Source organism: Phoca vitulina, unplaced genomic scaffold (assembly GCF_004348235.1).
Source record: "Phoca vitulina isolate PV1807 unplaced genomic scaffold, GSC_HSeal_1.0 scaffold37, whole genome shotgun sequence".
Classification (NCBI taxonomy): domain Eukaryota; kingdom Metazoa; phylum Chordata; class Mammalia; order Carnivora; family Phocidae; genus Phoca; species Phoca vitulina.
Window position 1 is genome coordinate 6,327,200 of NW_022589740.1, and position 25,735 is coordinate 6,352,934.

At 43.3% G+C, this 25,735-nt stretch overlaps 1 protein-coding gene across 2 annotated transcripts in view; it reads left to right on the plus strand.

Moving 5' to 3' along the window:
- The window catches only part of LOC116646688 (histone-arginine methyltransferase CARM1-like), a 281,582-nt gene that overhangs the window by 172,440 nt on the left and 83,407 nt on the right, over positions 1 to 25,735 (plus strand). For both annotated transcript variants that reach the window (XM_032427556.1, XM_032427557.1), the window contains exons 3-4: positions 433 to 539; positions 1,445 to 1,549. In XM_032427556.1, the coding sequence (XP_032283447.1) occupies positions 433 to 539; positions 1,445 to 1,549 (212 nt within the window). The remainder of the gene's footprint in view (positions 1 to 432; positions 540 to 1,444; positions 1,550 to 25,735) is intronic.

Genomic DNA, 25,735 nt, shown 5'->3' on the forward strand with positions numbered 1-25,735 from the left:
CGTGACAATAGAATGAGATTTTTATGTATATAGAAATATGTATATCTATTCATTGTATGTATATTTTGTATTCACATATATATATTTTTTCCTTATCATCAGCAGTCACCTTCCCCAGAGCACATACTGAGAATAAGCCTGTAAGCTTTGTGAGCACAGGACCGGGAGAAGTCCCTGAGCCCAGTCTCCGCGTGTCCCATTATGCTGTGTCACGTGACACTGTTGAATGCAAATATGGCTGACAAGTGTAAGGAGAGCTGTCACATCCCAGAGTGGTGCCTGTTTCCACCTTGCCATTCCTTATCCTGTGTGTGTCTGGGGATGAACTTGCCCTTTGAATCTTCCAGTAGTTTCTCAGAATTGTGAGAAAGTGCAGCGGTCAGTTCTGTGGTTCCCTCAGTGTAGAAACGGGTCTGCCTTTTATCCTTGCAGATCTCAGCTCATTTTCAAATACCTTGAAAAGATGCCGGAATGAGAAAAAGGAATCCTCAGTGTTCAGCCAGCGGACAGAAGAGGCTTCTGCTGTGCAGTACTTCCAGGTCAGGAAAGTTGCCCCCGGGCGCAAAGAAGTTGTTTCCAGGTGACGCAGGCCTGCGAACACTCCTGTGGACACACCTGGGCAGGCCGGTCCTGTGGACACACCTGGGCAGGCCGGTGGGCGGAGAGGAGGCAGTGGGCGTGGCCCTGCAGCTTCCCACCGTGCGGTCCCCTGAGCGCAGCTGCAGCAGCCCCTGGCTTGGGATCCTCATACCATCACTTCTCAACTTGTCAGGACTTGGGGGCAAGTGGCTGTATCTCTCTGAGCCTCAGTTTTGTCATCTGGGGAATGAAATTCGTCTGATTTTTGTAATGATTTAATTTGATTAGAGGATGTATGTGAATCATTTAGCATGGTGCCCGTAACATAGCAAACTCTACTAAAGGGGGGCAGTTACAGTGCTGATATTTGTGACCCAGTGTTCATGGATTTGTACGCACCACGTCACCCAGCTGGCTTGCCTGATCAGGATTGCCATCGCCCCTACCTTCTGCCCCACTCCTGCCCTCACTCAGCATTTCTGTCCAAGTCCCGTTTTTCTCTCCTGGCTCAGGAGACTCATTAGGGATGTCCCTTTTGGCTCTGGCCTCTTTCTCTCTCTTACCCCTGTTAGTCTTGATCTGTGTTCTCTTATAACCTCTGCTTTGAGAAGGGACCCTGGGCACCTCTCTGGCCAGTATCTAGGCCTGAATCTATTGCATGGAGCAGCCTTCAGAAGTCTGGAGTCGACTTATAGTTCTAGACCTTACAAATGAGGCAAATGTGGACAGGGCACTGCATCTTTCAGAGCCTCGGCTAGCCTTAGGCTCAGCCTACCTTGACCAAGGTGGCTGTAAGAACCAGATGCTCATGAAGGTGATGCCTTGTGGGTTGTTGACTCTCCCTATCCTTCTCTTTTCCTTACAGTTTTATGGCTGCATTTCCCAGCAGCAGAACATGATGCAGGATTTTGTGAGGACAGCCACTTACCACAGAGCCATCCTCCAGAACCACATTGACTTTAGAGACAAGGTAATGCTGGCAGCATGTTATTGATCTCAAACCATTTTAAGAAGCCTTGTCAAAAACTAGAATCCAGATTAAGCTTTGATAGAATTACGATATGACCCAACAATTCCACTCCTGATTATATACACCAAAGAATTGAAAAGAGGTATTCAAACCACTATTTGTACACAAATGTTTATAGCAGCACTATTCATGATAGCCAGAAAGTGGAAAGAACACAAAATGCCCGTCAACTGATGAATGGATAAACAAAATGTGGTCTATCCATACAATGGAATATTGTGGGTGTCATTCATATTTATCTGATCCATAAAAATAATGCAGTGCTGGTACATGCTTCAACATGGATGAACCTCAAAAATGTGCCAAGTAAAAGAAGTTAGAAAAGCTCATGCATATGATTCCACTTACCTGAAACATCCCGAATAGGCAAATCCGTAGAAAGGAAGCAGACCTGTGGTGGCCAGGGGCAGGGGGAGGGAGAAATGGGGAGTGGCGCTTCATGGGTGCAGGGTTTCCTTTTGGGGTGATAGAAATGTCTGGAAACTTGATACAGAAAGCAGTTACATGACCTAGTGAACGTGCCAAATGACACTGAATTTTATAATGTAAAATGAGTAATAGTTAATTTTACGTTATGTGAATTCTGCCTCAATGGAGAAATTAAGCTTTGAGTGCCAGGAACGCAAGAGACTGAATGCACCAGGTCTTGGAGCACTGAATGGGTTAGGACCTCTATTGCTACATAATGAATAGCTCTTACTGAGTCTCTTCGCTTCAGTTTTTTTCATAGACTCCACAAGTGCCTGCACTGATTTCCTTCACAAATGGATCTGAATGATAAATGACTGCTAACACATTATACAAGTGTTGCCCATTATTCTCCCACCTGTTAAATAGCCAGTGTTCAAAATACCACGTGGCCCCTCTCAGGGACGTGAGGACTGGTCAGTGGAATCAGCAGTCCTGGGATTTAGTTTTTATGTTTTCTCCAAACGAGCTGTGTGATCTTAGGCAAAGCACTAAACCTCTCTGAATCTCTGTCTCTTCTACTGTCATAGCAATTGTAGACCATGGCCTTTGATACTTGTAGCACTAATTCCCTTGGAAGGGTATGGTGTAACATTGAAATAATGATGCTAAAGAGTCGTGGCTCCCTGTGTCCACACGCATTTGCAAAGTCTTAATAGCTTCTCTTTCATCAAGAGATAGTCTAATTTTTTTACCTTTATCTCTGTGCTGTTCTTGTGATATGCTTTCACCAAAACACTATGACAGAGATTAACATTGTATGGATTTCAGAGCCAAGGGCTTAAGGGGCCTTGTGGCTCCAGACCTCACCCTCTTGGAACCCTGAGATTACCATACCATGAAGAAGCCCAGTCTAGCCTATTAGAGGTTGAAAGTTCGCTTAAAGAGAAGTAGTTGAGACACGCCAGTCAAAGGCTAGCACCACCTGCCACTCCTATGCATGGGGCCATCTTGGACCGCCAGTCCAGCCACCCCTCCAGCTGAATGCAGAAACATGAATGTATGTAGGCAAGACCAGCAGAGAAGCTGCCCACCCTCCCGTGGAAGTGAGAGAAATTATAAATTGTTTCCAGGTTCAGCCACTAAATTTTGATGTGGCTTGTTATGCCTCAGTAGTTAATTAAAAGAGAGAGAAATGCATGAAAAAGTAGTGATAAATGGTCACCCAGCTAGAAGATGATTTGCTGCTGGCTTTCTTTCCTCTGTCATCCCCATTGTGCTCTTGAGCCCGTCAGAGGTGGTGTGGGTTTTTTTGTTTGTTTGTTTGTTTTTTGGGGGTTTTTTGTTATTGTATTGTTCAGTTCCAAAATTTCAACCTGACTCTTGTTTATGTCATCTGTTTCTTGCCTGAGACTTTCTCTTTTACCCATTGGTTTCTGCAGTGTTCATGATTGCTGGTTGGAGATTTTTATCATAGTTTTTGTCAGATAATTCTAACGTCTGTGTTATTGCTGTGTTAGCTTTAGTTAATTGTCTTTTCCAAGGGAATTGAAATTTTCCTGATTCTTCATATGGCAAGGAATTTTGGATTGTATTCTGTACATTTTGACTATTATGTTCTGAGATTCTGGGTCTTTTTTAAAGCCTAGGGAGAATGTTGATATCTTTGTTGTGGTTTTCATTCAACTTGGTTAGGTTCCGGCTGCAAGTTCCATGCCCCTGGGTGGGCTTCCAAGAGCTCTGGTTCTTATGTCAGCTCAGTTTTTCAAAGCCTTTGGCAGCGCTATTTGGATCTGCATGTGTGTGTCACCCAGTGCTCATTCTGGAACCTGGGCAGAGTTCTCAAAGGACTGATATGCAAATTAAGATCAGATTCATGCATGTACAGAAACACAGTGAGCCCAGGAATTTATTTAAAAAAAAGAAAACTTTATGGAGTTGCTTTGCCAAGCTCCTTCCTCTCCATGATTTCCCTGGTACCTTCTAATTCCCTGGGACCACCTGTCAGTCTCTGGCCACAAAGTTCACACTGTCATGCACTTCCGTGACTTGGCCTACATTGGCCAACCAGAGAGAGGACAAAGAAAGAAAAAGGCAGCGGGGGATGGTCTCAGCCTTTGGAAATGACAGCGTCACTGAATGCAGAGGTGGGTTCCCCTCCCTCGTAGTTTTGGCTCCTATAGACGGATGCTGTCACTACCATTAGATCACTGGGGGCTGGAGCACAGAAAAGAAAGGGGACACCCAGTGCTCCATTCAATACGTGCCCTCTTTAATAACCATCACCAGGCTAACCCATCTCCCCATTCCCTCCCCTCTAGAACCCTCAGTTGGTTTCTCAGAGTCCATAGTCTCTCATGGTTCATCTCCCCCTCCGATTCCCCCCCTTCATTTTTCCCTTCCTACTATCTTCTTTTTTTTTTAACATATAATGTATTATTTGTTTCAGAGGTACAGGTCTGTGATTCAACAGTCTTGCACAATTCACAGCACTCACCATAGCACATACCCTCCCAAATGTCTATGACCCAGCCACCCCATGCCTCCCACCCCCCACCACTCCAGCAACCCTCAGTTTGTTTCCTGAGATTAAGAATTCCTCATATCAGTGAGATCATATGATACATGTCTTTCTCTGATTGACTTATTTCACTCAGCATAACACCCTCCAGTTCCATCCACATCGTTGCAAATGGCAAGATTTCATTCCTTTTGATGGCTCCATAATATTCCATTGTATATATATACCACATCTTCTTTTTCCATTCATCTGTCGGTGGACATCTTGGCTCTTTCCATAGTTTGGCTATTGTGGACATTGCTGCTATAAACACTGGTGAGCACATACCCCTTTGGATCACTACATTTGTATCTTTGGGGTAAATACCCAGTAGTGCAATTGCTGGTTCGTATGGTAGCTCTATTTTCGACTTTTTGAGGAACCTCTGTACTGTTTTCCAGAGTGGCTGCACCGGCTTGCATTCCCACCAACAGTGTAGGAGGGTTCCCCTTTCTCCGCATCCCCGCCAACATCTGTCGTTTCCTGAGTTATTAATTTTAGCCATTCTGACTGGTATGAGGTGGTATCTCATTGAGGTTTTGATTTGGATTTCCTTGATGCCGAGCGATGTTGAGCACTTTTTCATGTGTCTGTTGGCCATTTGGATGTCTTCTTTGGAAAAATGTCTGTTCATGTCTTCTGCCCATTTCTTGATTGGATCATTTGTTCTTTGGGTGTTGAGCTTAATAAGTTCTTTATAGATTTTGGATACTAGCCCTTTATCTGATATGTCATTTGCAAATATCTTCTCCCATTCTGTCGGTTGTCTTTTGGTTTTGTGGACTGTTTCTTTTGTTGTGCAAAAAGAACAACAAAATCTTATCTTGATGAGGTCCCAATAGTTCATTTCTGCCCTTGCTTCCCTTGCCTTTGGCGATGTTTCTAGGAAGAAGTTGCTGTGGCTGAGGTCGAAGAGGTTGCTGCCTGTGTTCTCCTTTAGGATTTTGATGGACTCCTGTCTCACATTGAGGTCTTTCAACCCTTTTGAGTCTATTTTTGTGTGTGGTGTAAGGAAATGGTCCAGTTTCATTCTTCTGCATGTGGCTGTCCAATTTTCCCAACACCATTTGTTGAAGAGACTGTCTTTTTTCCATTGGACATTCTTTCCTGCTTTGTCGAAGATGAGTTGACCATAGAGTTGAGGGTCCATTTCTGGGCTCTCTATGCTGTTCCATTGATCTGTGTGTCTGTTTTTGTGCCAGTACCACACTGTCTTGATGATGACAGCTTTGTAATAGAGCTTGAAGTCTGGAATTGTGATGCCACCAGCTTTGCTTTTCTTTTTGAACATTCCTCTGGCTATTCGGGGTCTTTTCTGGTTCCATACAAATTTTAGGATTATTTGTTCCATTTCTTTGAAAAAAGTTGATGGTATTTTGATAGGGATTGCATTAAATGTGTAGATTGCTCTAGGTAGCATTGACATCTTTACGATATTTGTTCTTCCAATCCATGAGCATGGAACGTTTTCCCATTTCTTTGTGTCTTTCATGAGTATTTTATAGTTTTCTGAGTACAGATTCTTTGCCTCTTTGGTTAGATTTATTCCTAGGTATCTTTTGGTTTTGGGTGCAATTGTAAATGGAATCGACTCCTTAATTTCTCTTTCTTCTGTCTTGTTGGTGTATAGGAATGCCACTGATTTCTGTGCATTGATTTTATGTCCTGCCACTTTACTGAATTCCTGTATGAGTTCTAGCAGTTTTGGGGTGGAGTCTTTTGGGTTTTCCACATAAAGTATCATATCATCTGCAAAGAGTGAGAGTTTGACTTCTTCTTTGCCGATTTGGATGCCTTTGATTTCTTTTTGTTGTCTGATTGCTGTGGCTAGGACTTCTAGTACTATGTTGAATAGCAGTGGTGATAGTGGACATCTCTGCATCCCTACCGTGTTCCTGACTTAGGGGGAAAGCTCTCAGTTTTTCTCCACTGAGAATGATATTCGCTGTGGGTTTTTCATAGATGGATTTTATGATATTGAGGCATGTACCTTCTATCCCTATACTCTGAAGAGTTTTGATCAAGAAAGGATGCTGTACTTTGTCAAACGCTTTTTCTGCATCTATTGAGAGGATCATATGGTTCTTGTTCTTTCTTTTATTAATATATTGTATCACGTTGATTGATTTGTGGATGTTGAACCAACCTTGCAGCCCAGGGATAAATCCCACTTGGTCGTGGTGAATAATCCTTTTAGTGTACTGTTGGATCCTATTGGCTAGTATTTTGGTGAGAATTTTTGCATCCATGTTCATCAGGGATATTGGTCTGTAATTCTCCTTTTTGATGGGGTCTTTGTCTGGTTTTGGGATCAAGGTAATGGTGGCCTCATAAAACGAGTTTGGAAGTTTTCCTTCCATTTCTATTTTTTTGGAACAGTTTCAGAAGAATAGGTATTAATTCTTCTTTAAAGATTTGGTAGAATTCCGCTGGGAAGCCATCTGGCCCTGGGATCTTGTTTGTTGGGAGATTTTTGATGACTGCTTCAATTTCCTTAGTGGTTATATGTCTGTTCAGGTTTTCTATTTCTTCCCGGTTCAGTTTTGGTACTTTATGCATCTCTAGGAATGCATCCATGTCTTCCAGATTATCTAATCTGCTGGCATATAGTTGCTCATAATATGTTCTTATAGTTGTTTGTATTTCTTTGGTGTTGGTTGTGATCTCTCCTCTTTCATTCATGATTTTGTTGATTTGGGTCATTTCTCTTTTCTTTTTGATAAGTCTGGCCAGGGGTTTATCAATCTTGTTAATTCTTTCAGAGAACCAGCTCCTAGTTTTATTGATCTGTTCCACTGTTCTTTTGGTTTCTATGTCATTGATTTCTGCTCTGATCTTTATTATTTCTCTTCTCCTGCCAGATTTAGGCTTTATTTGCTGTTCTTTCTCCAGCTCCTTTAGGTGTAGGGTTAGCTTGTGTATTTGAGACCTTTCTTGTTTCTTGAGAAAGGCTTGTAATGCTACATACTTTCCTCTTAGGACAGCCTTTGCTGCATCTCAAAGATTTTGAACAGCTGTGTTTTCATTTTCGTCTGTTTCCATGAATTTTTTAAATTCTTCTTTAATTTCCTGGTTGACCCATTCATTCTTTAGTAGGATGCTCTTTAGCCTCCATGTATTTGAGTTCTTTCCGACTTTCCTCTTGTGATTGAGTTCTAGTTTCAAAGCACTGTGGTCCGAAAATATTCAGGGAATGATCCCAATCTTTTGGTACCGGTTGAGGCCTGATTTGTGACCCAGGATGTGATCTGTTCTGGAGAATGTTCCATGGGCACTAGAGAAGAATGTGTATTCCATTGCTTTGGGATGGAATGTTCTGAATATATCTGTGAAGTCCATTTGGTCCAGTGTGTCATTTAAAGTCTTTATTTCCTTGTTGATCTTTTGCTTAGATGATCTGTCCATTTCAGTGAGGGGGGTGTTAAAGTCCCCTACTATTATTGTATTGTTGTCGATGTGTTTCTTTGCTTTTTTTATTAATTGGCTTATCTAATTGGCTACTCCCATGTTAGGGGCATAGATATTTACAATTGTTAGATCTTCTTGTTGGATAGACCCTTTAAGTATGATATAGTGTCCTTCCTCATCTCTTATTATAGTCTTTGGTTTAAAATCTAATTTGTCTGATATAAGGATTGCCACCCTAGCAATCCAGTGGTTTTCCTCCCATGTCTTGTATTATGTCTTGAGGTGTCCAGGACCCTTGCCTTGCCAGTGGGGCCTGCCTGGTTAACAGATAGGAGGGAACATTCCTAATGAGGAGAACCTTATTATGGCGGGTGGGTAGGATTAGGATAGAGGGGAAATGCTTGTTTCTTTTGACACTTTAGCTGGTATTCAAGATTGTGGGTAAGTAGTCTTATTGACCAAAGGTAGGCATTTTTTGCTAATTAAAAAAAAAACAACCTCCAAAATATTGATCCATTCTTCATGGTTTGAATGTGTTTTCTGGAGGTAATACTTTTGTTGAGGGAAACTTCTCTCTCTCTAAAGTTGCTTTGTTTTAATCTGTAATCTATTTTCTATTATTTATAATCTGTTTTCTGTATTTCTATAATCTGTTTTTAATTCTGGGGTTATAGCTTCTAAAGACTGCTTCCCAAACTACCAATCATAGGAATAATTTGCATTATAAGCTTTCACAGAATTTCACGTGGATTATGTCACTTGACCATTTCATTTGTGTATCTTTTCATCTATAAAAATGAAGATATTGGACCGGATCATCTTTAAGGTCACTCATAGCTGTAACCTCATTTGATTTTGCAAAATATCCTTTTCCTGACAGCCTGAAAGGGGTTTTTCTGCCAATGAAATAAAATAGACTTCTATCTGTTGGGGTTTATGAAGGTGATAATTAATCACATGGTTGATAATTAATTATATCTTTCTCCCCCTCTGAGTTCTGAACCAATTTAGAAATAGACACAGATGTCAGGTAAAAATAATAGCAGCTTTATGGTTGTTAATGCTGATTGGAGAACAGGGCTTGGACGTGTGGCCAAATAAGCCTTCCTATTTCTTTCCCCCACAGACTGAATTTTTCCACCCATTTGTATGCTGAACAACTAGTCTCCCTGGATAAGCTTAGAGCCTGCCTGGCAAGCTCCTATGTAGGGAACTGAAGAGCACGTGCTTGAGCAGGGGGTGAGCAGGCTGGCCCCTTCCAAGCTCCAGGCTGTGCATGCTCAGTACTGTTTCCCAGTGTTAGCAGGCATATGGGTCACTCCTACTATGAAGGAAAAAGAGAAGGTCAGTACACTTTTTCCAGTACTGACCTCTCCTGGTAGTAAATATCCCCTCCCCTCTGAAAACTGAAATAGCTAACTATCCCAGTTTTAATGTCTGAAGAATCCCCTCATTCCTAGACAGTCTAGAATGGTTGCTCACCACAACTCTGAATCTACCAAATCCCCCACAAATCCAAAATTTTTTTTAGTTCTTTTTTTGTTTGCTTTATCATTCTGAAGACCAGTCTGGAATAATCCCTGTGAGTCCATGGAGGATGCTACCTTTTCATTAAACCCTTGGATTCTTTCTTGGTGAAATTAATTCTCTAAGAAGGGCATGGGTTTAGGATGATCAATCCAATGGCTATTATTTATTGAGCAACATAGTATATGCAAGCACCATGCCAAGAGCTTTCCATATACTGTTTCTGTCTTGGTTCAGGCTGCTATAGCAAACTATGATAGACTGGGTGGTTTAAACAACACGCATTTGTTTCTTATAGTTCTGGAGGCTAGGAAGTCCGAAGACCAGTGTGTCAGCAGAGCCGGTGTCTGGTGAGGACTCATTTCCTGGCTTATAGATAGTGGCTTTCCTGTTATATTCTCACACGGCCCAGAACGAGAGGAAGCAAGTTCTTTCATGTCTCTTCTTACAAGGGCACTAATCCCCATCATGAGGGCTCTGCACTTGTGACCTCATTATTTCCCAAAGGCTTCAAATACCATCACATTGAACTTTACAAAATGGCGGAGGAGTAGGAGACCTTAGTTTTGTCTGGTCCCAGAAATGCAGCTAGATAGCTATCAAATCATTCTGAACACCTGTGAACTCAACCAGAGATCTAAGAGAAGAATTGCTGCAATTCTACAAAATAGAAAATCGAGCAACTTCTGCAAGGTAGGAGGTGTGGAGAAGTGAAAACAAGGCAATATATCAGGAAGATAAACTGGGGGGGGAGAGAGCCTCCATAAGCCGGGTACTGGAAAGTGATATAGCAGCAGAGTGCAAAATCGGAACTTTTAGTAGTCTCCTCCAGTGAGGGACATCCCTGCCTGAAAGGAACTCAGCTGGTGAAGCGGGGCAGAATCCTAGGTGGGACAGTGCGGCCTCAGGATCCCTGGAGCCACAGGAAGACGGGTGCCTGACTGCGGCACAGTGGTCAGGCATCAGCAGGGAAGCTGGCTGCAGTCAGTGAGCCCAGTCAGCTCAGGGTGCCCTAAACCCAGAGCCCTGGCATGGCTGGGCGACCACTCTCAATCAGGGGCCCAACAAGCAGCAGAACTGGCAAGAACCCCCTTCCTCCCCCCGGGTGGGGCAGTGCGGGTACACGCTGCAGGAGTCTACAGGGTTTGGAGATCGAAGTGGGGTCATGTGCCCAAGATAGAAATGCTTGGTCACAGGCCAGGTGAACACAAAGTGCAGAGGGAGACCAGGGGGACAGGACTGATTGACTGCTTTGCCCTGAGGGCACACTAAGGAGTGGGGCCCTGAGCTTCAGGCTCCCGGGCTGGAGATCAGGGCGCTGCCATTTTTATCTCCATTCTCCAAACTGGCACGGAAAGACTTCAGGAAATGAAAGCCACAAAGAGCAATCCGGAGCTGCTTATTCAGCCTGGCCCCCTGGCAAGGGCGGTGCAATTCTGCCTGGGGCAATGACGCCAGAGAATCAGCGCAACGGGCCCCTCCCCCAGGATATCAGCAAGAACATTGGCTAAGACCAAGTTTACCCATCACACAGAACTACTAAACTACAACACTAGGGGAAAATAGTATATAGATTTCATGGTTTTTTTCCTCATGATTCTTTACTCTTTCAATTTTAATTTTTTTCTCTTTCCTTTTCAACCAATTTCTTATTTTATCAACTCTTTTTTAAGTCTTTTTTAATTTTTATTTTTACAGTTATATCCTATCCTTCCATTGTATTTAATTTTATTTTTGTGTGTATATATATATGTATATCCCCTCCCCTCTGAGGGCAGTGCAGTGCTTCCTGAGAGGTCACAGTTCCCAGGCATCAGAGCAGGGAAGCCAGCTGCAATCATTGAAGTTGAAGCAGCAATCAAAAATCTCCCAACAAACAGTCCAGGGCCAAATGGCTACCCAGGGGAATTCTACCAAACATTTAAAGAAGAATTAATACCTATTCTTCTGAAGCTGTTTCAAAAAAGAGAAATGGAAGGAAATCTTCCAAACTCATTCTATGAGGCCAGCATTACCTTGATCCTAAAACCAGACAAAGACCCCACCAAAAAGGAGAATTACAGACCAATATCCCTGATGAACATGGATGCAAAAATTCTCACCAAGATACTAGCCAATAGGATCAAATAGTACATTAAAAGGATTATTCACCATGACCAAGTGGGATTCATTCCTGGGCTACAAGGTTGGTTCAACATCTACAAATCAATCAATGTGATACACTACATTAATAAAAGAAAGGACAAGAACCATATGATCCTCTCAATAGATGCAGAAAAAACATTTGACAAAGCACAGCATCCTTTCTTGATTAAAACTCTTCACAGTGTAGAGATAGAGGGAATATACCCCAATATCATAAAAGGCATATGCAAAAAGCCCACAGCGAATATCATTCTCAGTGGGGAAAAACTGAGAGCTTTTCACCTTAACTAAGGTCAGGAACACGACAGGGATGTCCACTATCACCACTGTTCTTCAACGTAGTATTGGAAGTCCTAGCCTTAGCAGTCAGACAACAACAACAACAACAAAAAATAAAAGGCATCTGAATCAGCAAAGAATTAAACTGTCATCAGGTGACATGATACTCTACATGGAAAACCGAAAAGACTCCACCCCCAAATTGCTAGAACTCATACAGGAATTCAGCAAAATGGCAGGTATAAAATCAATGCACAGAAATCAGTTGCATTTCTATACATTAACAATGAGACAGAAAAAAGAGAAATTAAGGAGTCAATCCCATTTACAATTGCACCCCAAACTGTAAGATACTTAGTAATAAACCAAAGAGGTAAAGGATCTGTACTCAGAAAACTATAGAACTCATGAAAGAAACTGAGGAAGACACAAAGAAATGGAAAAATGTTCCCCGCTCATGGATTGGAAAAATAAATATTGTTAAAATGTCTGTGCTACCTAGAGCAATCTATACATTCAGTGCAATCCCTATCAAACTACCATCAACTTTTTTTTTTTTAAGATTTTTATTTATTTATTTGAGAGAGAAAGAATGAGAGACAGCGTGAGAGGGAAGAGGATCAGAGGGAGAAGCAGACTCCCCGCTGAGCAGGGAGCCTGATGCGGGACTCGATCCTGGGACTCCAGGATCATGACCTGAGCCGAAGGCAGTTGCTTAACCAACTGAGCCACCCAGGCGCCCCCAAACTACCATCAACTTTTTTCACAGAGCTGGAACAAATAATCCTAAAATTTATATGGAACCAGGAAAGACCCCAAATAGCCAAAGGAATGTTGAAAAAGAAAACCAAAGCTGGTGGCATCACAATTCTGGACTTCGAACTCTGTTACAAAGCTGTGATTATCAAGACAGCATGGTACTGGCACAAAAACAGACCCATCAATCAATGGAACAGAATAGAGAGCCCAGAAATGGACCCTCAACTCTATGGTCAAGTCATTTTCGACAAAGCAAGAAAGAAGATCCAATGGAAAAAAGACAACAAATGGTGCTGGGAAAATTGGACAGCCACATGCAGAAGAATGAAACTGGACCATTTCCTTACACCATACACAAAAATAGACTCAAAATGCATGAAAGGCATAAATGTGAGACTGGAATCCATCAAAATCCTAAAGGAGAACACAGGCAGCACCTCTGTGACCTCAGCTGCAGCAGCTTCTTCCCAGAAACATCGCCAAAGGCAAGGGAAGCAAGGGCAGAAATGAACTATTGGGACTTTATCAAGATAAAAACTTTTGCACAGCAAAGGAAACAGTCAACAAAACCAAAAGACAACCGACAGAATGGGAGAAGATATTTGCAAATGCCTTATCAGATAAGGGGCTAGTATCCAAAATCTATAAAGAACTTATCAAACTCAACACCCAAAGAACAAATGATCCAATCAAGAAATGGGCAGAAGACATGAACAGACATTTCTGCGAAGAAGACATACAGATGGCCAACGGACACATGAAAAAATGCTCCATATCATTTGGCATCAGGAAAATACAAATCAAAACCACAATGAGAAACCACCTCACACCAGTCAGAATGGCTAAAATTAACAAGTCAGGAAAGCACAGATGTTCACAAGGATGCAGAAAAAGGGGAATTCTCCTACACTGTTGGAATGGAAGCTGGTGCTGCCACTCTGGAAAACAGTACAGAGGTTCCTCAAAAGGTTGAAAATAGAGCTACTGTACGACCTAGTAATTGCACCATGAGGTATTTCCCCTAATGATACAAATGTAGTGATCTGAAGGGGCACCTGCACCCCAGTGTTTATAGCAGCAATGTCCACAATAGCCAAACTATGGAAAGAGCCCAGATGTCCATTGACAGATGAATGGATAAGGAAGATGTGGCATATATATACAACGAAATATTACTTAGCCATCAAAAAATGAAATCTTGCCATTTGCGATGACATGGATGGAGTAGAGGGTATTATGCTAAGCGAAATAAGTCAGTCTGAGAAAGATAGTTATGATTTCACTTATACGTGGAATTTAAGAAACAAAACAGAGGATCATAGATGAAGGGAGGGAAAAATAAAATAAGATGAAAAGAGAGAGGGAGACAAACCATAAGAGACTCTTAACTTTAGGAAACAAACTTAGGGTTGCTGGAGGGGAGGTGAGTGGGGGATGGGGTAACTGGGTGATAGACATTAAGGAGGGCACGTGATGTAATGAGCACTGGGTGTTATGTAAGACTGGTGAATCACTGAACTCTACCTCTGAAACTAATAATACACTATATGTTTATTAATTGAATTAAAAAAAATACCATCACGTTGGGGATTGGAGTTTCAACATTTGAATTTTACGGGTATAGAGATATTCAGTCTATAGCAGCTTCCTTTGATCTTCATTATAATTTTGTGAGATAAATGCTAGCGTCATTGCCATTTTATTTTATTTTTTAAAGATTTTATTTTTTTATATGAGAGAGAGCGTGAGAGAGAGAGCATGAGCAGGGAGAGGGGCTGAGGGAGAAGGAGAAGCAGGCTCCCCACTGAGCAGGGAGCCTGATGCAGGGTTGGATCCCAGGACCTCATGACCTGAGCCAAAGGCAGATGCTTAACTGACTGAGCCACCCCGGCGCCCCTCATGGCCATTTTAGAGCTAAAAAAACTGAGGCCTAAGGATGCTGTTAATTTCCCTGCTTTAGTAAATGAAAAGGTCAATCTTACTTTAGAGCCCCCCACCTCCACAACCCCTGAGAGGTACTACTGAAATTGCCAAGGGAGAATTTTGTTTCTCTGGGCTAAAGGGTGGTGTGGAAACATTTGGTCACTTAAGATTCCCCATTCCCTGTGCATGAATGAGGCAGCCTGGCACATGGGTTACGGTGGAGCTCCAGAGCCGGAAAACCGCGTTTGAACTGCAGCCTGGCCATTCACCATGCACCTGCCATAGACCTTTATCCTGTTGGTCTTGAGCTCTTGGGCGAGTTGTCTACCGGCTCTGGGCTTTAATGTCCTCATCTGTTAGAGTAGTGACTAATTTTTGGAGTCCTTGCAAGGTCAAGATGACAAATTGCGTAGGGAGTGCTCAGTGACCCATGATAGGAACTCAGTACCTAGTAGCAAGTATGATGGTCGTCACTCATGGTGTTGGGGATGATGCTGTAGTTTCTACCTCTGCTATAATTTTCAGTCTTTCAAATCTTGATTTTTTTTTTTTCATTCTGCCTCCTCCATGTAGTTTTAATGAAAATCTTTTCTTGGCCAGAGCACTGCTGGCTGAGAACTCCATTTGGAATCCATCCAGGAAACTGACCCTGCTGGAACCCACCCCATTCCCTTCCTCAGAGTTTCTGTTAATTGCCATCTGGCTATTTTTAGTTTCTTCAAGTGTGTGCTGGGTCCAAGCAGGGGAAGTCCATCCTGCTGAGGGTGTGGGGCTGTGTGAACCGTAGGGTTTTAATTTGGAAATGTTTTGACACTTCATTTGTCAGGGCACCGGTTGCTGGAAACAGGAGAATAAGCACGAGCCGGGAGCTTAATACTTTTTTTTTTTTTAAATCAGCGTTTTCACAGAGGAGAGAATCCCCCATCGCAACAGCTGCTTCGTGCCTTCAAATATGCAGTTGGCTTAGGCAGAAGGGATTTGGGGATTTGAAGACTTAAAAAAAAAAACCCCATAAATAACAACAACAAACATGCAAAGCAACCTGCCCGGATTGTCAGCTGCTATTCAGATTTGCAGAGCCTGAGCTCCAGGACCTTCCAGTGTGAGTTTTCTTTGCTGTGAGCTTATCATCAGCTTGGTCAAAGGTCCTTGAGTCTGTCTCTCATCCTCCTCTAAAATTTTCCTCCCGCCTTGAAACACTGCACACCCTTGGTTAACCTGGCGCACTAATGAGGCCTGACCTTCATCATCAGTGAGAATAAAGGCTCCAGCACGGGCCCGCTCAGTAGTCCTGTCTGCGTGTGATGAAACAGTTCTTGCCTCCTTACTTTTTTTCCAAAAACCTCTTTAATGAGGTATGAATCACATAAAAAAATTATGCATATTTAACATGTACAACTGGATGACTTTGGTGGTGTCGGTATACACCACAGTTTATGCCATAAACAAATCCAGAAGTTTCCTCCTACCATCTTTACTTACTGTTATTATTTTGTGATAAGAACACTTAAAAGTAAGATCTGTCCTCTTAGCAAATTCGTTAAGTATGTGATAAGATATTGTTAGCTGCAGACATTAGGCTGTGCGGTAGATGTCTAGGAATAAGAATTGAATTATTCATCCCGCATAACTGAAACTTCATACCCTTTGACTAATACTTTGCTGTTTCTCCTTCACCCCGGCCCCTGAAGCATTTACTCTCTGCTTCAACGCATTGGACTATTTTTGATACTTGACATAATTGAAATCATGTAGTATTGGTCCTTCCATGTCTGGCTTATTTCATTTAGCGAATGCTCTCCAGATGTATCCATGGTGTTGCATATGGCAGGATCTCCTTTTTAAGGAAGAATAATATTCATTGTGTATAGATGCCACATTTAAAGAAATCCGTTCTTTAAATCCTCCACTTCCTGCCCCTGAGCATAGTCTTTGACCTGTTGACAGCAAAATCCTTGCTCAGTACTGCGTAGGGAGGTGGGAAGAAAGGAAATAACTCCGGATTCCTGCTAGATGTTTTGCACATCTCATCTCACTTAGTACTTGCGTGTTAGGGTTGTTAGCTGCCAACATCAGAAACCAGCTCTGCTGACTTAAGGAAAGAAAGAGAGAAAAGAATTGCCTTAAAAGGTACAGGATCATTGGACACTAGGTGTGGAGGCCACATGACCAAGAATCATTTCCAAAATCATGCTGCAGAATTGAACTCAAAGAGGTGCAGCCAGAGATGGGCACCGCAGGGGCGCAGCCTTCACCCGGGGCTGCCCTTGAGTGCTGTCCTTAGAACGTCCCTCTGACGTGCTCAAATCTGGAGGCACCTGAACGGATTCTGTGGCATCCCCGAATCTTCACGTTCTGAGCTTCGTGTGCAAAGCACGTCGTCTTGGCAGAACATCAGTCATGCCTGTGATTTAGCTTCAAGCGTGCTGGAAAAGAGTATCGGACACCTCCTGCTTCCCTACTGGGAAGTTGGTGCTGCCTCAGAAGTGGGGCGCTGTCCAAACCCAGGAAGGGGTTCAGATGCTGAGAGGCACAAAAGAATGGCAAGTACCCCGTACCATAGAGCAAACAAATACGATACAGCTTGTTAGTCTAATAGTATGGATGAAGGGACCCGAGATACATATATTTGAGTAACTGGCTTTAGGGTGCACAGCTACTAAGTGGTAGTTACATGCAAACTCAGGTCTATGTATCTGTGTCTATACATCTTTAGAGAGACCTGAGTAATGCATTTTTTTTCCTATGGCTTGGACTTTGGAGGCTGTTTTAGTTTCCTAGGGCTGCCATGGCAAATTATCGTAAACTAGGTAGCTTAGAACAACAGAAGTTTATTCTCCTACTGTCCTGGAGGCCAGAAGTTCAAAATTAAGGTGTTGGCAGGGCCATGCTCCTTCTTAAGGCTCTGGGGGAGGATCCTTCCTTGCCTCTTCTTAGCTTCTTGTGGTTGCTGGCAATCCTTGGTGCTCCTTGACGTGCAGATGCATCATTCCAGTCTCTGTTGTCATGTGGCATTTCTCCCCATGCATCTGTGTCTCTGTGTGTAAGTTTCTCTCTTCCTGTAATGACATCTATCATATTGGATTTAGGGCCCTCCATAATCCAATATGTTGTTATCTTAATATATCTATAAAAACCCTATTTCCAAACAAGGTCACATTCACAGGTTCTAGGTGGACATGAATTCTGGGAGACACTTTTCAACCCAGTATAAAGGCCAAGGTTCATGTTGGGTCATATATCACAAGAACTTCTCCCAGGGATTAATTTTGTGAGGTAGAGGTGAACAGAAAGACATAGAAATGGGCCTCAGTCTTAACTGATTTCTTTGGCCCCTGAAGCCTTAAGGGAGCCTCTGTGTAGATTTCCTGAATGTGAGCATGAAGGCAGATGGTGTGTCTGTGCCCGGATTCTCCCGAGCTTCAATAGAGTCTGCTCCTGAAGGAGTACGGGAGAAAGATACCAGAGTCAGCAGAGGAAAATGCTTTCATTTGGTATGAAAGCAAAGTGCAGCTTTCAGGGAGAGCCAAAAAGACTGAATAAATAATGGTCTCAGACTGTTTGACTGTTTTTTAGGGCATTTGGGAATGAGAGAGCTGGGGGCTTTAATGCAATAGACAGACTTCTGGCCAAGGTATGTGTGCTTAAAGCCTATCTCTGCATCTTTCAAGATGGTGACATGTGCCCTTAAATTTTTTGAGGTTAATTTTAAATTGGGGTAAGAACATTTATATAGTGGCTGTAAGAATTTCGCGAGCTACATAGGGCAGCTACATAGTCTCAGCACAGCATCAGAATGCTGCGGATGGGCCTCACTGGGGTATCTGAATCCGAGATCATCGATCAAGGATATGACTTACCCAGACTTGTTAGGGTGACTGGGTTCTGTTACTGTAACAGTCAACCCCCAAACCTCGTAAACGACCAGAGCTTTATGTCTCATTTAATCCATTAGGGGTCAGCTGAGGGCTGTGCTTTGTCTCATTCTCACCCTGGGACCCAGACTGAAGGAGCAGCGTCCACATGCAACATGCAGAGAAGAGAGAGTGGCAGACCACACCCCTGGTTCTTAAACCTTCTGCCTGAAAGTGACCTGTGGTGTTTCTGACCACATTACATGGGCCAAAGCAAGTCATGTGGTCACTCCTAATTTTAAAGAGCAAGGGAGCGAGATTCTACCATGTGCACATAAGGAGAACCAGGAATAGTTGGTAAATGGCACTAATGACCATCATACCAGATGCCACTTTTGCAAAATCATTAAAGAAGAGACAGATTGCTAAGGTGAGATTGTCAGTGCATCAGCTGTGCATGTGAGGGAACTAGGGAAGAAAAAGAGGGGTTTGAAGGATTAATATTTCACTACTGTGGTTTTATTGGTTATCTTACTATTAATTTCGGCCTGATGGATCGCCTGCTCACTGGTTGCAAGCCAGTTTAGAAAGTTCCTAGGGTTGAATTTCTAAGCCTTCATGTTCCCTCTAGGGCAGTGCCATGAAGGACCAATCTGGAGCAGCTACTGACTTTGCTAAAGAATTAGATAGAACACTCTATGCAACAATAATTTCTAAAGTAGGTGACTTGGTTTTAATATCTGCTTTCTAGGATAAGAATGTAAGTAGACAAGATAAAAATCAATAAGAAGCAGTTACAAAGGACCCAACAATCTATTAATAAGCAGTTGTAAGTACTGTACTAGAACCTGATCTTTTCTAGCACTAGACCAGGAATTGGGCTCCGATGAACTTAGAACTTGGGCTCTGCTTTTCACTTAATTTCCTAAATCTGAGCTATTGACAGCCACTCAGATTCAGTGGTGGTTTGGGTTTAGAATGGAATTGCCAGTAAATGTTGGATTTCATATAACTTCCATAATTTTCTTAGCCTCAGTTCCCTAAATCACAGATGCTAGGGCAGAGGCTTAGGCGCTAGTACTTTATTAGGGAGGGCAATCTCAGGAAAGCACAAGTAACGGGGAGTGAGGCCAGGAAGAAAGGAGAGAGAGAAAGAGAGAATAAGAGACCATATTACTGAGCTCGCCACAGCTCTATGAAAAACTGATTGCTTGGTGTCTTTCAAAGAGGCGTGTGAAGCCACTTTATCTCCAAGTAGTTCATCTAAGGGGAGGAGAGGAGAATGATTTGTCCATTGGCCGCCATCTTGCATTGGTCAAAGTTTGCCTCCAGGGGGTGTCAGCTCCCTTGCACTTAAGGGCACACATGCATGAGGGCTGAGCAGGTGCTGTAGTGCTTGCCTCCCGCCTCACACGCAACAGGGGAACTAGGCAGGAGGCAAGGAACAGAATGCATGGGACATGAGTGGGGAGAGCGGTTTTGTCCCGCCCCTGACCAGTCTGAGGAATGAAAGGAGCCCCCGCAGCAGACTCCTTAGGCAGCAGGGGCTGCAGCAGCAGGAGCAATGAAACTCAGGTCCTGGTTTTGAAGATCAGCACACCCGCCTTCTAGGGCCACTCCAGCCAAACAGCGAGGCAAATGTTCCATCCTGGCATGACGCAGAACCCGAATGGATTATAAACACCACCCCAGCCAGGGACCTGGGAGTCAGTCTAGACCTTTTCTTTTCCTCTCCAGTCTCCAAATCCTTTAGCTTCTATTAACTTAGCATTTTTGCAACTCTTCCATTCCCCTCTGTCTCCCAGCTCATTCTCAGTTTTCCTTCTTAGTGTACCTTTCCTGGAATGTTGCCAGTCTTCCAGTTAGTTTCCCTACTTGGACCAGAGTGAAACTATCTTTGGCTTTACACAGGAGAAGCTCCCCACTCAAGTTGGCTAGAACAGTTGAAGGTGGTATGACTCCAAGGTGTTTTAACCCAGTTACTCTGAACATCACACCCTAGTTTAACCATGTCCAAAAAGGAAGAGGCATTTTTTCTGTGTGTCTGTCTTAGGGGGGAGAAACTATTTCCCAAAAGCCCCCAGCAGACGTCCCCTCAGGTCTCATTAATAACATTATATCACACACCCAAGCCTCAAGCCATCGTTGGCAAGAGGAAGGGAACTAGCTAAGTTTGTGCTAGATGGTTCAGGATCCCTCCCTGAGACTGGGGGATGGTAAACCACATGCAGGAGAATAAATACTCACTAATACTGAGGTCCTGAGAGGAAGGAAGAAGGGACTGATATTGGTTAGGAACCACCTGGATTTGCTCTGCTTCCTCCGAGCTCTGCTTACTCCGAGTTTGTGCCCTCCAACCCATGCCACCAGTGTGATGCTATTAAAATGCAACAGTGACCTGAAACTAAGATAACATTGTATGTCAGCTATATGTAAATTAAAAATTTTTAAATAAAAAATAAAATATTTAAAAAATGCAACAGTGAAAGAATTCTCCTGTTGAAACATTTTATGATCCTTTTTTGCTTAAGATTCCAGTCCAAGCTCTTGGTCTTGTATGTAAGACTGTCATGATCAAGTATCTGTCAGTTTCTCCAGCTTCTGGTCGTGCCATGTTCATATTTCACGTGTCAGCCTACTTCTACCTCTAGCATACAGATCGTGCTCCTGAGGAAATTTACTGTCTCCTAAATGTGACTGGCTCTGTTATTCACAGGTGCTCCAGCCACTCCCTCAATGCCAAGAGCACAACATTGACTCAACTTTCAATTTTCATTGCTCTGTTTACCTCACTGAAGTCTTTCCAGACTCCTTGATGGAATATTCTTCCTTCATATTCTTGCTGTGCCCTTTATATCCTTCGATCATTGCCACTGTAACATATTGTCATGCTTCTTTCTTAGACATCTCTTTCTCTGTATTCATCTCTGCATTCCCAGTCCCTAGTAGTGCTTGGCAGTGGGTAACCTGAGGCATTTAATAGATGTCCGATGGAGTGTCTAAAGCTTTAGAGCTAGGTGCACTCATCCAAGACCATTGGCAGCATATGAAGGGGGTTAATCATCAGAAGATAAACTAAGAGTGATCAACATACTCTGTGTTTTCCATAATCATGGGAGAACTGGGGGAAAGGTGGTTAAAAGATTGGTGATGGGTTTATCTATCCTCTTCCAGAAGACCAGGCAGGATGAAGCAAGGTTTCCTAAACACTAATTATGCATTATTTAAATACAGACAGCTCTTTGATTGAAACCAAGTTTCACTGCACAGCAGATGTAGAATCCTGTCTTCTGAGGAGCTATCATGGCAGGATTCTTATGCCGTAACAAAAGCGCTAATTATTTGTACAAGATTTAAGTCTTCTTTAGGGATGTCTTCTGCAGGCCTTGAGATTATTTGGAATTTTTCTTCTCTGACCACAAAAGGCCGTGCAATTCCTTCATTCTGTTACCACCTAGAAGCTTTTTAGTCCATCTGTCAGTCAAGAGTTGGGACAGTGGCAGAGTCAGGTGCAGTCCATGGAGGAAGGCAGTCCATGGCAGGTAATGGTGGTAGTGTGCACAGTGCTGCAAGAGTGTGGGGCGTGTGTCACTGTGGGTGGTTTGGTGGGGGCGTCTGCAGTGTTAATAAGAGGATGGCCGGAAGAAGCACTGCTGGCCATGGAAGTGGACAGGTGGGTTGGGCACAGAATTTAGGCATACAGGGCAAAGAAAAATTGCAGTTGGAGGATTGTAATTCAGATCAGCAATTGATATGCTCAAGCAAAGAAAGAAAGAATGCATAAATAATAAATAATAACTGGCATAACTCAAGGAATGGATTGTGGGATGATCGGGACCTCACTCTTGGAAGGCAATTACAAAAATCCAGGGGCAAAAAGAAGGCTACATGTGGCCAATATTACTGTAGCCTGAACAGTACAAGGAATAACATAGCTGGAAGATGAAGGGAGTGGTTAAGAGAGCAGGGTTTGAATTAGGTATGTTTTTTTTTTTTTTATTTCATCTCTGCCATTTATTAAGTACACAGCTTGAACTTCATCAGATTCTCAGCCTCTTTACAACATGGAGAAAATAATAGTGCTCTGATTATAGAGCTGTCCTCGCAAGTAAATAAGGTGATGCCTACACAGGCCTAACAACATAATAAGTATAAAACAAATGGTACATATTTACTTTATTTTTACTCCATTTTTCAAGAATAATTTTATTTCACACTTCCATAAAGACCCAGATATTCCTCATTAGTTTTAATCTAGTAAATCCAGATAAAGAGCTTTGAACCCACTTGGAGCTTTTTTAGCCCTTTCCAAACATTTTGCAGGATTTCCTTGCCCAGGAAAACCACTAAAGCATGTAATTAAAGTCATCTGTATAAGCAAAAGGATGACCCTATCTTTTTAATATTTTTCAAACTTACTTTATTTACAAATAAATTCTCAGAATTTTTGGCCACTATTACATGGACCAATTGTTGACTTTTCCCTATTCGTTCTGGCAGGATTTCTCACCATTTTCTTATGCTCCCCATATAAGCCCCAAATTAGCCGTGTCTTCAGTTACGGCCTGTGTATCCAGGGGCAGCTGAGGACGTATTCTGTCTCCAGAGGAGCATTGTATACAAGAGCCAGCTGGATCATAGTGTAATGATAATATGGCAATATAAAAAGTATCATCCTTTGAAGGATGCTTAGGATCGCTAGATTGGAGAGGATGTGTTATGCTGGTAGAAGGTGCTTTTTTAGGAGGTAATATTTTCTGGGTGATGGATTGGTTCCCAATTTGTGGTGGTGAGACACATTTTTATGTATTTAGTTTGTTCAACAGAGATTTAGTGAGTGTCTCTACTGTGTGCCAGACCCTGTGCTATTATCAGGGATTCAGTGGTGGGTGAGAAGCAGATGGAAGTCTCTCCCTTAATCAACCTTACAGTCCAGGGGAGCAGACATTAATCAAATAATCACTCATTGGATAGAAAACTATAACTGTGATGAGTGTTATAAAGGAAGGGCATGAGGAGGTGATGATAAGAAAGCATACAACAGGAGGACTTTACTTCGCTTGGGAGGGGAGCAAAGAGTAGGGATGTCTTCTCTCATGGAGAGCCATTTGGAATCTGAAGGATGAGTTGGTGTATCAGCCAAGGACTGTGCCGGAGAGAGATGGCACAGCCGACACAGTGCTTAGGAGAGTTAAATAACGGACTGTACACCAAGATATGGGCACAGTTAAGGGAACCAGCATAGGGAAGTGAAGCAGCCTGGCACTAGCAAGAGTGGAGACTGGACAGGATGGTCATAGCTGTAAAGATGGAAGCCCAGTAGGAACTGTGGCTTTGGGTAGCGGGGACATCCAATCCATGGAGACCCAGGAAGGAGGAAACCAGGAGAATAAGTCATCTGACCTCACTGTCCTCACTTTGACTTCCTGTTGTCCTTTCTCTTGACTGCTCCCACCTGGAGTCCAATGGCAAGGAAGCCATTGGTGCAGTCCACATAGGTTAGCCTCCTGACAAAGAGCAGGTGGAGGATAGTGGAGCACAGATCTAGAGACGCAAATAGAAAAGATCCAGCACAATTAGCACTGAGTAGGTAAAAAAAAAAAATTTGCCATAGACTGGTATCATAGAGTGTGCAGCGGGGAGCACCCCACACAAAGGGAGCAGCATATACTAAGGCCCCGGGGCAGAAAGGAACATGGAACCTTCCAAGAAGCCTGCCTCAGATGGTCACAAGAGTGACCCAAGGGATATGTTGGGATCAAAGTCAAGGAGGAAGGACAGAGATCATGAAGAGAAACAGTATAAATGTCAGGTCTGTGAGGTGGCTTGGAGGCCAAGAAATAAGAAATAGGCCAGGAAGCAGAAGGTAAGGTTGGGGGAAACAGTTCAGGATATAAGTCTTTAATAAGGCAAGGGCATCCTGGGCTTAGCCTCTTTGGTTGCTAGCTTTGCATGCAAGGACACTCCCAGAGTTCAAATGGCTGGAAAAAGTCGTAAGCCTTTTCCAGAGATAGTTCAAGACGAAGTTGGAATGAGGAGACTGCCCTATTAAGTCATTGCGTTCAGTCATTTAGTTAACAAATATTTATTAATGGTTTTTGTTTTCCTGTTGTACTAGGGGCTGAAAGATAAATGATGTGATTTTTGTCTCTGGGGAGCTCATGGGCTCAGCAGGGAAGGCAAACACATGAAGAAGTACTTGCAGTATCCTGTAATAAGCTCTCCTGGAGAGCCGTGTACCAGGCACACAGAGCCCAGCCTAGACTGACTGTGTGGGGAGGTGAGAGAAAGCATCCCAAAGATGTGATCTCTGGGCTTGGTCTTCACTTCCCCAGGTAGAAAAATGAGATGAGGGATTTCACCCAGCTGTAAGCCACCTGCTAAAGCAAACTGTCTCTAAATCTCAGTGGTTTAACGTAATGAAATCTTTCTTTCTCCTGCCATGCCCAGTGTGTTCTGAGTGGCTCTTCCCAAAGGGGTGACCCAGGGGTTTGGGCTCCTTTTAGCTCCAGGAGCTGGTTTCCAGTGCCGCTTCATAAGGAGCAGAGAGCGTGGGGAAGGCACAGTGTACCTTCGGCCACCCTCCCCCAGAAGGGACCCTGATTATTCCCCTCACACTCCATTGGGCCGAAGTGGTCCTATGGCCACACAGAGCTGTGGACTCTGAGAGAGCATGAACCTCTGGGGGACTGTCAGCTGCCTCTGTGGCAGAGGATGGCACACGAGTGAGCCTAGAATCAGGGAAAGGCATGCAGTTGCTGAGCCTGGGAGGGGTGGGGAGGACAAGAGGAGAATTAGAGAAAAAGAGGCCAGGAAAGTCACTCAGGGCTGGATTTCTGAGGCCCAAGGACAACACTCCAAGGAGATGGGGACCTTCCCCTTAGCTGCGTAGCACCATTGGTGGTGTCTGCTTAGGGTGTGATGTGATCAGATTTTCATCTCTACACGGTACACCCTTTCCTCTCATCTTTTGATACACAGAAGAAGGCCACAGTGGTGTGGAGGCCAAGCACTGTCTGGCCCTGCTACTTACCGGCCATGTTACCTTGAGCTGGAAGCGGTGTCTCCAAGCCTCAGTTACCTTATCAATAAAACGGGGATAAACTATGTACTTCCCATCCCAAGGAGGCTTGATGATCAAATAGTGTCGGGAGAACGTCCTTTAGAAACCCTATCTGTGTTAGCGTCCTCTCTTCTCCCAGATTTGGAAACCCCAGCTGGAAAGGATAGTATATTTCCATTAGAGCCTAAATATTTGCTTCA